We start from the raw sequence: 15,822 nt of genomic DNA, 5'->3' as shown, positions 1-15,822 counted from the left end.
TGTTGTTGATATTGTAGCAACATCATGTAGCCATTGGTCGCCGCATTAGGGTAGGGTTTCTCCTGCATGCAATGATTGTAATTCAGTACCCTCCCCTCCCAAGCCTGATGATTGCCATGTGGTATCCCCAAGCCCCCCCCCCCCATCTATACTTCTGAAATAGGACTGGGGAGGAGGTGGCGCTAGAAGTGAGAAAAAGTAGTACAATTCCTTTTTCAGAATATCCCCTTTGATGGTGGCACAAGTAAGAAGGAGGAAGTTCCCATGTAAGTTGGACTTTCTACATCAGGGGTCCTCAACTGGCGGACCGCGGTCCGAATGCGGACCGCGGAGGCCAGCTGTCCGGACCCCAGGGCTCGGGCAAGTGTCGAGGGCCCCCTCGGCACTTGTCCGCCTCAGCACAGAACGCAGGTGCAGCGTTCAGGCACCCAGCCACTAATATCGGGCCGCTGTTAGCATCCCGCCCCCTCTCGCATCCCTCCACCGCCCCGCCCCCCGGAGACTCCCTCTAGGCTCCGGATCCTCTCCCCTGGCTGGTCGCGTAGCTGACGCCGCGCTCCTGCGTGACGTCACTCGTTCCCTCCACAGCGGCGCGCGCAGTTGTCACTTGAGCCTCCAGCAAGCAGCCAGGACAGAACTCCCTGCTGGTGAGTATTCTTGAGGGGGGAGAGGAGGGGGGTATGTAATTGTCTGCTGTTAGTATTAGGGGGCCTCAGTACAGGCTGGGAAGGGCAAGAGCCTCTGCTGAGACCCCTTAATACTAACAGTAAGTGAAAGTGTCATTATTTATTTATCTACTTTACAGGTTAAAGAAGAAGACGGGACTACTTCGGAAAGAAGACTATTGCTTTTTTATATATAATAAAAAGGTTAACAAGGGTTCTCTGGGGAGTTTTATTTCAATAAAGAGCTTTTTAAAGTTGTGTTTTTTTTCTTACTTATTTTTGGCTTAGTAGTGAAAGCTATCTAATAGATGGCGTCCATTACTAAGCTGGGGCTTAGCGTTAGCCAGTAGAATGGCTAACACTAACCCCCACTTATTACCCCGGTACCCACCGCCACCAGGGGTACTGGGAAGAGCCAGATACCGTCAGGCCTGGAGTGTCAGGAACTGACACTCCAGGACTGGGCGGCAGCAGGCTGGTATTATTAGGCTGGCAACGGCCAAAATAAATGGCCCTTGCCACCCTGATAGTGTCAGGCTGCTGCTGCTTGGTTTTGTATCTGGCTGGTTATGGAAAATAGGGGGGACCCCACGCAATTTTTTTTTTATTATTTATTTATTAAACTAATGCATGGGGTCCCCCCTTTTTCCATAACCAGCCAGATACAAAACCAAGCAGCAGCCTGACACTATCAAGCTGGCAACAGCCAAATAAGTGTCCCTTACCATCCTGATAGTGTCAGGCTGCTGCTGCTTTTGTTTTGTATCTGGCTGGTTATAGAAAATAGGGGGTACCCCACCCATTTTTATTTATTTATTATTATTTATTTATTTATTAAACTAATGCATGGGTTCCCCCTTTTTCCATAACCAGACAGATACAAAACCAAGCAGCAGCAGTCTGACACTATCAGGGTGGCAAGGGCCATTTATTTTGGTCATTGCCAGCCTAACAATACCAGCCTGCTGACGTCTATTCCTGGATCGTCAGTTTCTGACACTCCAGGGTTGACGGTATCTGGTTCTTCCCGGTACCCCTGGTGGCGGTGGGTACCAGGGTAATAAGTGGGGGTTAGTGTTAGCCATTTTACTGGCTAACGCTAAACCACAGTTTAGTAATGAACCACTTTTAAGCCAAAAATAAGTAAGAAAAAAAAACACAACAACTTTAAAAAGCTCTTTATTGAAATAAAACTTCCTAGAGAACCCTTGTTAACCTTTTTATTATAAAAAGCAAAAACCCTTCTCTCCATAGTAGTCCCATCTTCTTTATTTCAAACTGTAAAGTCAAATGAAGTAAATAAATAAAGACACTTTCACTAAGTAACAAGCAGATGTCTACTGTCATTATTAAGAGATCTTAGGGTCCATTTACACAGAAAGATTATCTGACAGATTATCTGCCAAAGATTTGAAGCCAAAGCCAGAAACAAACTATAAACAGAGATCAGGTTACAAAGGAAAGCCTGAGATTTCTCCTCTTTTCAAATCCATTTCTGGCTTTGGCTTTAAATCTTTGTCAGATAATCTTACTGTGTAAATAGATCCTAATGGTGCATTTACACAGACAGATTTATCTGACAGATCTGTGAAGCCAAAACCAGGAACAGACTATAAACAGGGATCAGGTCATAAAGGAAAGACTGGGATCTATCCTCTTTTCAAATCCATTCCTGGCTTTGGCTTCCAAAATCTGTCAGATAAATCTTTCTGTGTAAACGCACCCTCAGAAGAGGCTCTTGCCCTCCCCAGTCTGTACTGAGACCCCCTAATAATGACAGTAGACTTAAAGAGGTACTCCGGGCCAGGGTTATTTTTTGTGTATGGCAAGCAGGTGGATATAGAGGCCGCCGGCCCTAACCTCCCTGATTCCAGCGCCGGGTCCAGGATTGCACCGCCCCATTCCCCTATCCCGCTGCCGCTTCCTGGTCTGAGCTGGAGTGGGGCTAGCATTTGTTCGATACTAAAAATGTATACTGATGTCATGGGTAACATTGTTTTCAGTATACAGTTATTTGAACAATAACAGGGGTGGACTGATAATATGCATGATGATGATATTCCCTCTTGTTTACTGGTATTATTGACAATATATAGGTTTTGGTATGCTGGATTTGGTCAGTTTCAGTTGATGGTGATTTGTATAGAAATATTACTCTTTTCATACTTTTCATAACTAATATTGGTCATAGTGTCTGGCATTTTGTCACTACTGGTATGATGGGAATAATATTTGCATGAGAAGCTAAATAAAATATTGGGGTCTCTGTGGTACCTGCTGTTTTACTGTCGCCACATGATTTGCTCCAAGGGGGCCCACTGAGGCTCTGTTGCCCTAGGGCCCATAAAAACCTGGAGCCGGCCCTGGCTACAGCCATTGGAGCTAATGCAGCAGAGGAGGAGGGATGTTGTACCTTCTTGCCTCCTGCACCAATCAGACAGGAAGGCAATGGCTGGGAGAGCTACACAGGCATAACGGGAAGGCGCCATTTTATACTGGGATTGATGAGTATGAAGTGTCAGTGAAGCAAGCCGGGGATGAGATTGGTTGTGTGAGAGAAACTAAAGTTAAAAATAATAATCAATTATTTTTTTTAGGCCATATCTATCAGCAGAGCAGCAGAATAGCACAGTGTTGTCAGAATAAACTGCAGCATAGCACAGTGTGGTCAGAGGAAATTGCAGCATAGCACAGTGTTGTCAGATGGACAATTTTGCTCAGTCACCCCTATTTGTGGCTTGGTAGGCTACAGGTCCATAATTGGCTAGCAAAGTCAAGCCCCTGCAACGTGTAATAAGCCATGGCTAGTGCTTTAAAAAAAAGAAAAGTAGATACAGAAAATCGAGATTTTAAATCTGAATGGACAGATAAATACTGTTTTATTCTCACGAATGCAGCTCAGCCAAAGCCACTGTGTTTAATATGCAATGAAACAGTGGCCCTGATAAAGAGTAGTAATGTAAAAAGACATTATGAAACAAAACATAGAAGTTTTGAACAGAATTACCCTCTAAATTCGGAGATACGGGCAAAAAAAATTAGTTCCTTGACTGCTTCATATGAAGCATCTACAAAGCGGCTTGTCAGCTCTCTATCCCAACAGGAAAAAACGACAGAAGCGTCACTAAGGGTTGCTTGGATTTTAGGTAAACACAAGAAACCATTTTCGGATGCAGAGGTAGTTAAGGAATGTATGGTCGAAGTTGTAGGCACCATGTTTGAAGGCAAACAGAGAGAAGAATTTCAGGGGAAAATAAAACAAATTCCCTTATCTGATTCTATGGCAGCACGCCGAACTGAAATAATTTCCGAAGATCTGCTCTCGCAGCTTCAGCTTAAAGTTAAAATGGCAGATTGTATTTCCTTAGCTGTGGATGAATCCTGTGATGCCACTGATAATGCCCAGCTCATGGTATTTGTAAGGTTTTATGGTAAGACACAAAATGTTTTTTGTGAGGATCTGCTTGGCATGACTGCACTTCACACCCATACAAGAGGGGAAGATATCTTTGAAGCAATAACAAAAATCCTGAAAGACAGGGGCATCAACTTGGATTCTGTGATTTCAGTTGCAACCGATGGAGCTCCTGCTATGATAGGAAAAGAGAAAGGGCTGGTGGCCCGCCTCAAAGTACTCAATCCTAGCTTGATCTCCTATCACTGTATTATACACCAGTCTATCTTGTGTGCCAATTTGGGGGAAAAATATGCAAATATTATGGAAAATGTTATGAAGTTGATTAATTTTCTCCGGGCTTCTTCAGCACTTCAGCATCGTCTGCTTAAAGATTTTCTCTCTGAGGTCAATTCTGCATTTAGTGATCTACTTGTCCACAACAATGTCCGATGGCTTAGTAAGGGAAGAGTCTTAGAACGCTTCTGGAGCATTCGGAATGAGCTGGAGACATTTTTAGCTAAACAGAAGACGGAAAAAGCAAGAGAATATTTGACATTTCTCCGTAACAAAGACAGCATGGAAATTGTTGCTTTTCTAGCTGATATTACGGGCCATTTAAATGATTTAAATGTAAAACTGCAGGGCAAAAATCAAACTATATTCGACCTGATGGAAGCAGTGAGGGCTTTTCAGAGGAAATTACAGCTTTTCTATTGTGATATGCAAGAGACCTTGCTTCATTTTCCAAAGCTTAAGGAACATATCCAAGAAGCAAACACCAAAGAAAGTCTTTTCTGTAACCATGGGGGCTTCATGCAGAATCTTATTGACAATTTTCAAAGTAGATTCCAAGATTTCACAATTGGACAGGAAATATTGCTGTGCATTAAAAACCCTTATCTGGTTAAAAATGTTGGCCAGTTTGCTGCTGAGGCCCATGATTCTTTTACATGGGCAAGTTCAGCTACTCTACAGATTGAAATAATTGATCTGCAAGAAGATGCAGCTCTGAAAGCTCAGTTTAATGACTGTGACTCAATTACATTCTGGACAAAACTTGTTATCCCAGCTAAATACCCCCTGCTACAAAAAATTGCAGTCAGTGTTCTTACTATGTTTGGTTCTACATATACATGCGAATCTGCATTCTCCACAATGAATCTGGTGAAGAACAAGTACCGCACTCGGATCACAGATGAGCATTTGCATCAATCTGTTCGAATGGCAGTCACCCCCTTTGTACCTAATTTCAAAGGGCTGGTGAGAGAGAAAAAATGCCAGTTCTCCCACTAAGAAGCATCAACTCTGTTTGTAAATAGTTCTACAACGTTTGTGAAAAGTTATTAAAACACGTTTCCTACTGATGTTCAGCTCGGACCTTCACCTAACAATAGACTCCGGTAAGTGGACCTTCACTAAAAGTTGTTGAGTACCCCTGTTCTACATTGTCATTCATTCAATTCATTTAGAGTGTTGGAATGTCCAATTAGTAGTCATTATTCTTTGGTAAAGGATACCCCCCAACTCCCCTTCCCACATAGTCATGAATCAGAGGAAGCCATAAGACCATAAACCTAGGAAAGACCCTTGGAAATCCCTTTCCCAATAAAGATAATTTTATGATGAAAGAAGTCTTATTTGGGGGAAATTAAAAAAGTGTGAAGAGGTGAGGAAAACCTTAGGATATGTTCACACTGAGTAAATCCATCGGAATCCTGCCTGTCTTGGTGTGTCATAGCCTGTCTATGGGAGAGCGCAAGCCACTATCCGCTCAAAGAAGTGACATATCACTTCTTTGGTCAAAGAACGATGGCAGTGGAGGCGCATAGGTTCTGCCATAGACAGGCTATGACACACCAAGACAGGCGGGATTCCGCCTGATTTACTCAGTGTGAACATACCCAAAGAGGGTCTCAGTTTGCCATAGCCTGTCTATAGGAGAGCACACACGCCTCCACTGTCGCCCCTCTCCGCTCGTAGAAGTGACATGTCACTTCTTTGAGCAAAGAACAGCGGCAGCGGAGGCGCACAAGTTCACCCATAGACGGGCTATGACACACCAAGACAGACGGGATTCAGAATTCAGCCTGATTTACTCAGTGTGAACATATCCAAAGAGGATAGGTGAGAAAATTGACTGGGCTCTGTCACTTCCAAAAACTTTTCATATATAGTAGAGTTATGTAAAAAGTTTTGACTGGTGACGTCTGGAGACTAGAAAGAGCCAGGAGTTAGGCAAGTTCTTTCTCAACTTGTCTGCCTGGCCAAGGTAGACTCCTATAGTAAGTCTATGGGACCATCTCGTATCAAGAATAGAAGCTGCATTTAGCCGTGTGCTTCTCCATGCTTGTTTTAGCAAACATTGAGGATCTGAAAACTCAGACATACCCAGTCTTATTGACATTTCAAAGGTTTTTTTAAGTCACAGGTACACTTTAAACACAGTTGTGTCATAGAAGTCAGTTTAGGAACTTTGGCCTTTTCTTAACCAAGTAGAAAGATTGATATTAGGGGAGAATGGGTTGCAAAAAATAAAAAAAATGGGGTGTCACTTTCAGCCTCTTTAAACAGCTGATGGATTGGGGTTCCGGGAGCCCAATCCTGCCGATCTAACAATGAAGGTCTGTCTGATTGATTTTATAAGGCTGGAAAACCCCTTTAAATATTATCTCCACCACAATTATTACAGTTAAACTTTTCTCACAGTTGAAACTTTTTAGAAAAACTATATGAAATTTGGTGTGAAAATCTGCTAATGTCCAGAGTGCTGCGGGCAATCCATCTACTCCATAAATCCTCACTTCTTAATAGAATTTGTTTTGTCAGAGACATTTCTCAGCACCTGTCCATGTGGCAGAGTCTCTCCGATAATCTTTTACAAGATTTCGTAAAATACGTCCCCGATAATGCAGCCAAATCCTTAGTGCTTTAATTCTGATAGGATCTGGGGCCGTCAGTCACGGCAATGATTTTCTGACAGTTGTAGAAATGTATTCTGTCCGGTTATTATCATACCTTGTCACTGGCGAGGTGATGACTGAAACAAATTCATTCTGTTCATGTCTGAGACAGACGATATCATTTCGCTTTCAGGTACAGTAGAATCTTTTAAATGAATTTCAAATGGAGATTGGTGGCCCATCGAAAGTTAGAAATCCTTGTGAACAGCTGGCGTTCCCATCTGCCGCCTCCATCTGTATTGTAATTCTTAGAAGCAGGGAAATAATAGGATATGGGGTGGGTACACCCAGATATAGGTAAGAATAATATCACTGCACCTTCTCCTTTTTTGAGAGTTTTGAGGGGAAAAAATACAATATTTTATTGCAAGGTTAAAGAATAGCAACTAAATAATAAATGCCAAATATATATATATATATATATAATTATTGTTATTATTATTATTATTATTATTATTATTATTATTATTATTATATTTATTTTAACCCAGGGAAAAGATTCCCAAGCTCTGGTCTACATTCAAAGGGCAATTCAGGGAAACTGGAAAAAATGGCGTATCTACCTAACCCCGATCTCCCCCATTCAGCTCCTTCCGGTATTTCCATCTTCTCTCTTTTTGCCACCTCCAGGATGAGCATTCAGTGCAGGACCTGTCCATTTAGCCTATCACTTGCTACAGCAGTGTCCCGTCTCTATATGAGGCAGCAGATCCTGCACCAAACGCTCCTCTCTGAGGCAGGAAAAAGAGAGAATATTGATGTATATAATGGAGCTGAATGGGGGACGAGGGCTAGGTAAGGTTTTTTTTTTTTTTTTTTTTTTGCCCCAGCAGGGTATATATATATATATATATATATATATATATATATATATATATATATTTTTTTTTATAAAACAGGGGATTTACCCCATAACTGTGCAAGGCTAAATATGTTATTGGTATTCCTACTGGCACTTGATATTTATGCTCGCTAACCTCCCCCCATTTTGGAATAAATTTATTATTTTAACTCCACTTATTGAGCTTGCACTCTATCCCAACAGAAAGCTGCCCACAGCTCCATTCAGCTCCCTGCAGCTTTATTTAGAGAGGATTTCGGGGTTTTCCTTCTCAAGATCGCAGGGGGCCCTAAGATGTGCATACTGTGGATTGTACAGGATGCAGAGGATGGGAATATCCCTTTAAAGTGATACTGTCACCCCCCCCCCCCTTTACTCTCGCTTCATTTCATCGGTTAACAGTGTCAACTGAGTGGGGCTTCACAGCAGTTGGACCCCATCTCCTGGCTGTCGCAAAGCCCCGCCTAGTTGACACTATCCACCAATGAAATAAAGTGATTTTAGAGTCTAAAACAATTAGCCGTATCTTCTTGCTAGTAAAGCCTATTTTGCTGATCTTGACAGATTGGGACAATAATAGCTATAATGTATATTCTGTAGTCATTTGCAGTAACATGTGAAGTTGTGGCCCAGGGTTGTGTTAAATGTGACTTGTAAACTGGTAAGTGTGATGATAAAACTACTGTCTAATGCAATTACTCTATGAATTGTGATGTGATGTCCCGGGGGAGCGGCACGTGAACTTTGTAATTACACTAAAAATGGCATCGTATAGAGGAGCTTCATAGTCAGTACAAAAACTAAGCTACAGATATTGGGGTAGTTGTGGGGGGCCATTGTGGCTGAGCTATCACTATTTACCAAGAGCAGGATATTTAAAGGGGAAAGTGACCTGTCTTTATATCAAATTTGACCCCAAGTTTTACATTGGTGTTATTTTAAGTTTTTTTTGACAATTTGACAATCCATATTATGGATAATCATGAATTTAGCATTTTCCATTCTGGCCACTAAGCCTAATAATAAGTGAAGATGCCCTGTACAGATCACTTATCCGCAGTCTCCTCCATATTATCATCATTACAGTAAAGGGTGATATAGAGATAGATAGATAGATAGATAGATATATAGATAGATAGATAGATAGGAGATAGATAGATAGATAGATAGATAGATAGATAGATAGATAGATAGCACAGGATCCACCATTCACAATAGGTGATGATCATGACTTCCCTCCTCCCCGTTGCTGCAAATGACTTTTTGTACTGGTCACAGTATATAGAAAACATTCCCTTCGGTGTATTATTCCTATGTCTGTGTGACAGCTGTAAAGTGGGTCTCTATGTGCTGTCAATAAAGGAAAGCAGAAGCTCAGGCACTATAATAAAAAAAAAAAAAAAATTAAATACAAAAAAATATATATGCATAATAAAAAAAAGGTGGAAGAAGAGTGAAGAGCTTCAGGATCTGGGTCTAATCAGTAAAAAGAAAAAAAAAATGGTGCCACCTTCCCTTTAAGCCCCTCCTCTTCCAGGAATAGTCTACACATTGCCTGTGCAAGTTACCCAACCCCTTACAATTTTATAAACTAATCCTGTAAAAATCTAAACTGTTGGCAAGTACAGTATGTAGTCATTTGGGAACAATAGGGCTTAAAGTGTTACAATCACTTTAAAAAAAAAAAGGTCAAAAGTTTTATCTAGTTAGGGTGACTATTTAGATCCCCACCTAATTAGATCATTAGTATTGATGAACGCTTGAGTTCGTCCGGACCCTAACACTTTGCATTTGATCCCTAGAAACTAGAGAACTTGAATGTAGCCCTAGGGCTGCCAGGAAAGATGCATACAGCCTATGGCCTATTGCTGTATCCATATGGCTGTATCCATGCATCCAACTTCTCCTGGCAGTAGACAAACCAGAATGTTCAGCAGGTTCGCTCATCAATACTTGTTAGCACAAGGTGGATTTCTTCCCTTCCTGGCTTGAGGCTCTATCTGATGGGTTTTATAGTCTATACAGCCCATTTTGTAGCCAGAGAGAGCCAATGAGTGAAGCACTCAGCCACGCGCTTCTCCCTACTCTACTCTTTGTAGGTTATCAAGAACTGATGACCAGACTGTCCATTACAAGCCCCTGTACCTCACGCTCTCAGCCTATGTAGAGCATATAGAGCTGGTTCATGGTGAGGACAAGATCAGATGTGATGTCTTTTCAGCCAAAGCCTTTAATACACTCGGAAAAAAATCCTTAATACTGTAAATGTGCGCGGTAATATGGATTTTCCTTTGTGCTGACTCAGATTTTAGATCCCGTTGCCGGTTTACACTTGGGATTCCAGGCGAGTTTCTCAGCCGCTGTAAATGCATTCTATCTGTCTGGGTTGCTTAGCAGTCGCCGTAAGTAACGTGTTGCTGCAGTGCTTTCGCTTTTTTTTTTTATCCTACGGTATTTGTCACTGGGGTTTTAGATGCTGCCGGCTTTACTCAGATCTTTGTGTTATTGGTTTATTTTCAGCTCGGTTGGTGAATAACCCTAAGGGGGGATCAGGTGCCGTATACTCCCGTATCCTGGACGCCGACAGAGATTTTCTCCTCAATTTATGTCATCTCGGGATTGCAGGGTCTGCCTGACACCTTCACTGCGCCGTGTAGATTATCGATGCATTCCTGCGCATAGAGTGATCTGCATGCACACTGATTTGTATTGCATGGGATGCGTCGTATGGAAGCAATCGATATGTTTTTTTGTTTGTTTGGTTTTTTAGGAATGATACATAATAAATAAAGTTTCGGCTTATGCCATGCTCATTATATGTGGACCAGCTGTTTCGGAGAGAGGCAGGGTTAAGGCTTTCTTCCACCCAGGGAAAATAATCAGTTTAGTAGGTACGTGAACGTCTAGTTTATTAGCCTGTTTTCCTCCTTCGCCCCCAATACTAGTACTGGATATACTGTAGTCTTGTTATTTATACTGATAAAATAAAGTGGATAGAAAAACATTGCTACTTTCTTTCAAAAACAGCGCCACACATGTTCTCAGGTCATATGCGGTATCGCATGTCTGATTCGTTCACTTTGATGGAACTGAGTTGCAGTACCACAGGCAAACTAAGGTCAAGGGTGGTGCTGTCTTTAGAAGAAAACAGCTATGTTTTTTTTTATAATCCTCCCAGCATCCTTCACTCAACTACTTCTGTGGGTGGTGGCAAATAACCAACACACTTCAAATATAGAAAGAATGACATGACTGTACATCAGCATTATGCATTAATCCACTGCTTCTTAGCTAAATTCAGCCTAGGTACAAGCACAACTGTGCAAAGGCCTGGATGAATCTGCCGATTTGGCCACCAATCTAGGGTGTATGGGCCATCCTTTACAACTACTGACAGATGATATGGATGGTTATAGGTGTCCGTCATGGCCGATCCCTTTGTTTAGAGAGAGAGAGAGAGATAAGCCGCCGCCAGAGTGCTTTTGCTGCAGGTTACCCCTGCCCTTACCATAGGCAACAATGGAACCCTCAGCCGTGCTAAATTCTCCTGTGTATGGGGAGGACCGGCAGCGGGTGGGGTATTTAAACTGAACTATTAGTAGGTTAGAAGAATCTAACCTGCTGATATGTCCCTATTGTGCAGAAGACACAGAGGATGAAGGTATGTCTGTTACCTTCATCCTTGGGGCCATTCCTGTGCAGTTAGTTGTGTGCTCCACGGTCCAGCCGCCCTCATAGCACCGATACGGGCCACCCCAACCAGTTCACTCCATTGATAATCATTAGAAAGGGGTGGACCAGCCAGGGGCGAATCGGTGGAGCAAATGACTAACTGCAACGAAACGGCACCGAGGAGGAAGGTAAGAGATATACCTTCATCCTCAGCATCTCCTGCATAATAAGCGGCAGGTTAGACACGTCTAACCTGCTGATAGTTTCCCTTTAACTGACAGATAACCGATTGGTCAGTTATTGAAGGTGTATGGCCCCCTTTAGACAACTTGTCATTTCTCGGCCACTTAAGTCAAATGGGTTCCTAACCTACATGGTGTAGTGCTAACTGTCAAACACCAGTGCCCATGGGAGAAGTAACCCAGTAATACTGCAATTTCCCTGCTGCCTATGTATGATAAAGGGTGAGTTGCTTCAGTAACAAAAGGGGTGTGGTTTAAATAAATGGGGTGTGGTTTAAAGGAAATCTGCCAGCTCCCCAATGTCCTATGGATCCTGTGGACAGCCAAAGCTAAAGCTTTAGCCGTCCAGGCATAATGGAGATTGTAGTTTTCCAATCCCTGTTCTAGTGGTTGCTTTTTCATATACAGTCTTTGTGTTTGTGATCACTTAAAATTTCCCCTTTAAACACAGAATACAAATATTCTCTGACATACGAAAAATAACAGAAGCTTTTATTTGTAAGGATAAAGCCGCAAGACTGTGGATAAAGCATTAGTCATTCTCTGTAAAAAAGAAAAAAAAAAAGTGGTGGACTCAGTAGGACTGCCAGGATGCCCTGCTGGATCGCTTGATACATTCCTTAGTATTGGTATGCCATTGAGTTCCTTTCTTATAAGAACTCATTACCGCTCCCTGTTGTACTGTTGTAAATGAAGAATGTCTCTATAACTCATTTCCCAAAGTACAAGTTCCGCGATATTGTCAGTCGACATGGAAGCGGACATTATCCCTCGGCCTCGGACCTTCTTTCAGGAAGAATAACAAAATAAATCGGCAATTAACGTAAGGGCGTCTATGTACGATGGTTAATACCAAACCCCCTTAGAGCTGAAATTACCTAAAAAAAAAAAACTAATAAAGGGTAATTAGAACTCAGCTAATACAATTGTACATTTAGAATTTTAAAACAAGAATTGTGTCAGGTGAAGGGGACGGGAGCGCTCGGGGGAGGGCGTGCGGCATTGTCCAAGCCCAGACCTAATTGCGGGAAAGCCGTTGCTGCAACACAAAAAAAAGGATTGTTTCATTTGACACAAATTTTGAAAAGCCAATAATTAGGTTCATTGTTTGGATTTAATGAGAGTTTTCTCCTTAATGACTGCCCTAGTTCTGGTGAAAGTTACGAACGCTGGGAAAGAAAGAGAGCGAAGGGAAGGACTCGGAGACTGCAAGGACGCAGCGGCTCCCATCATTTTCGAGTACTTTACAAATGTACATTGAGTTGTCCAACAGAAGAGGTCAAAGTGTTCCCGGAAATCAATGCCGCCATTGACTTTTTTTTGGAGCAGGCACTAAATTATTCCATAGACGGTTTCTGTCCGTAGAGGAGTCGGCCAAATTCCATCCAGCGGCGTTAAATAGCTCTCAAATTAGTATGTACAATGGTGATTAAAAATCATCAGTCATTGTTAATAAAGAGCAGCCATCATGGAGATGTCATAAGTCTATTATAGTCCTTCAGAAAACGTGGTCAGAGAGGACATAGAGAAAATGAATTTAGACATCCAGAGCGAATAAATATGAGCGGATTTACGGGAGGGGGGGGGGTGGGTCAGGTTATTCCCCTGCCGAAGCAATATATTACTGTAACACCCCATCTGTAACCCCACCCACAACTGACATCACACAGTGATCACCTGACCAAGGGCTGAGAAACAACAGCATCTCCTGAGTAGTATAGGGGAAAGGAAACACTGGTGTTTAATCTCTCTTGTCTATCTACCAGTATGTTTATGTTTACTGTGCAAAGCAGAAGCAGATGGAGCCAGTGGTGGACAGATATTACAATACAGGGTCGGGTACCCTGCAGTTAAGCCTGAGGTGCAGTGTATGCTGGGAGATTTCCTGCCAGGGTGTCAAGACACAAAACTGCCATAATTTGTATACATGTCCAGGAGAAGCCTCAACAAGTAAGAAAGGTGTTTTATTTTTTTTTATAGGGTCGCTTCAGTTCCCCTTTAAGGACCCATAGCACAAATTCAATAAGTCACTTTCATATACTAGCAAAACTCTAAACAGGCTGCAGTTCATATCACAACCACTGGGACAGTCACCTATAGACTGATCTGGTATAAACAACCCCCAACAGAGGAACCCAATTTTTTTTCCCCCAAAGCTGTGATCTCACCTTATTCATCTCATTAAATATTGTTCCATTGTGGAGACAAGGATTGCATGGAGCCAATAGGAGGCAGACTTCTATCTATTACAACTGGGAGTGCGGCCATGGGCATCAGCTGTAATTTATACCAGTTTAATCCCCACGAAATACAAGAATGAGTGATGACCTAGTTGGGAAAAAAAAAAAAAAGTTCTAAGCATCAATATGATTGTAAACCAAAACTTCCCTCTGATTTTTTTTTATGTCTATGGTGTATTGCAGAGGAATAAGATTGCACTGTCAATAATACACAATAGAGATGTTGACAGCAGAGAATGTTTCATTGTCTTAATCAAGAAAACAGCCTGGACCAGTGTCCTATTTCCTTTCCCAGTGGGATCTGAGAGGTAATTACTGAGCGGATAGAACCTTTACATTAGTACAGATGTGAGACGGCTTACAGCAGAAAGAGATACACTGCCTCGCCGAGCCCGCACCAGCGCAACCTCATTGTTTTTGGCAAATTAAGATTTTAATTAACATGATAACTGCCTGGTTTTTAATTAAACGCCTTTAATTAAATCAAATGATTTGTTTACAAGACAGAGCAAAAAAAGAATCAATATCTTACCATAAACCTTCATATGCCAGAGAATATCTACACTGAGATGGGAGAATCGGGCTTCCAAGGGCTTCCTCAAGGTGCTTGTCTACATAATGGAGTAAATTGCTTCGGAACTTTGGCTACGGTCGACGTTGCCTCAGTTCACATCTGTATTCAGAGTTTTCGTTAAGGTTTCTGGCACTTTTGACAATAAGAATGCTGCTTTTCTAAGTGTTTTATGGAGAAATCCTGAAACACAGTCAGATTTTGGGATGTGTTGAGTACACCGGTCCCAGGGTCAACATTAGGGTATGTGCACACTAGTTAATACACGCGGATAACTTCCAGCGCATTCCGTGCGTGCTCCTGCTTGAAGTTCTGCCCGTTCCATAGGCTCCATTCTGTGTTCAGACAGATTCCACTGTTCACCCAAAGAATTAACATGTCAATGAACACAGAATGGAGCACGGGGAGATGAGCGGCGGAACCCGCTGGAAGTAACCCTCGCGGATTCCGTAGTGTGCACATATCCTTAGAGATAAGAGCAAATATCCTAAAATTTGTTTCCAGTCTGATTTGCACAGATCGGCCATCAAATTAGATTTGGTTTTGAATTTGATTCAAGTGTTAAACAGTAGTATAGGACCAGGGACTTGTGTCAAAGACAGGTGTCCCTGTTCCTGCACACTAGCACATAAATGTTAACTGAACAGGTGTATATACACAGTACATGTGCTGACACCATAGGGAACCCTCGGCCCTCCAGCTGTTCCAAAACTACAATTACCATCATGCCTGGATAGGCAAATCTTTGGCTTTAGCTGTCCGGCGTGAAAAGAATAAAAGGAACAGGAACTCTTGACAAATCTGAACATTTGGGGGAACTTTGGAGCAACAAAGATTCTGTTAGGATTCATTCACTCATCTATAGACATCACGATAGAAAAGGTTTTCTATGGGGATTTGCTGTTGCTCTGAACAGTTCCTAACATGGACAGAGGTGGCAGCAGAGAGCACTGTGTCAGACTGGAAAGAAAACACCACTTCCTGCAGGACGTACGGCAGCTAATAAGTACTGGGAGACTGGAGATTCTTAAATAGAAGTCATTTACATTTCCTCTGGAATATCCCTTTAAGTGTCAAGAGTCATACAAAAAAAGTTGGGCTTGTCGAAAGTTTTAACCAATTAGGGTCTTACTGCTTGGATCACTAATTCCAGCCACAGTCAGCAGCCAAAGCCTCATCTTCCTCCTCTATCCTCTGCACAAGTATTATACCATGAATGAAAAATGATGGGCAT

At 42.2% G+C, this 15,822-nt stretch overlaps 2 protein-coding genes across 4 annotated transcripts in view; both read left to right on the top strand.

The window, feature by feature from the left end:
- CNTN5 (contactin 5) overlaps positions 1 to 15,822 on the top strand; it is a 948,473-nt gene that overhangs the window by 350,777 nt on the left and 581,874 nt on the right. The window lies entirely within an intron of this gene.
- On the top strand, positions 3,466 to 5,355 carry LOC138794127 (zinc finger BED domain-containing protein 5-like). Its single transcript, XM_069972895.1, has one exon. The coding sequence runs from the start codon at positions 3,466 to 3,468 to the stop codon at positions 5,353 to 5,355; it is 1,890 nt and encodes a 629-aa protein (XP_069828996.1).

The sequence above is a fragment of the Dendropsophus ebraccatus genome, chromosome 5, assembly GCF_027789765.1.
Source record: "Dendropsophus ebraccatus isolate aDenEbr1 chromosome 5, aDenEbr1.pat, whole genome shotgun sequence".
In the NCBI taxonomy this organism is placed as follows: Eukaryota; Metazoa; Chordata; class Amphibia; order Anura; family Hylidae; genus Dendropsophus; species Dendropsophus ebraccatus.
The sequence above is the reverse complement of the archived record's forward strand: the minus strand, read 5'-3'. Positions and strand labels throughout refer to the sequence as shown.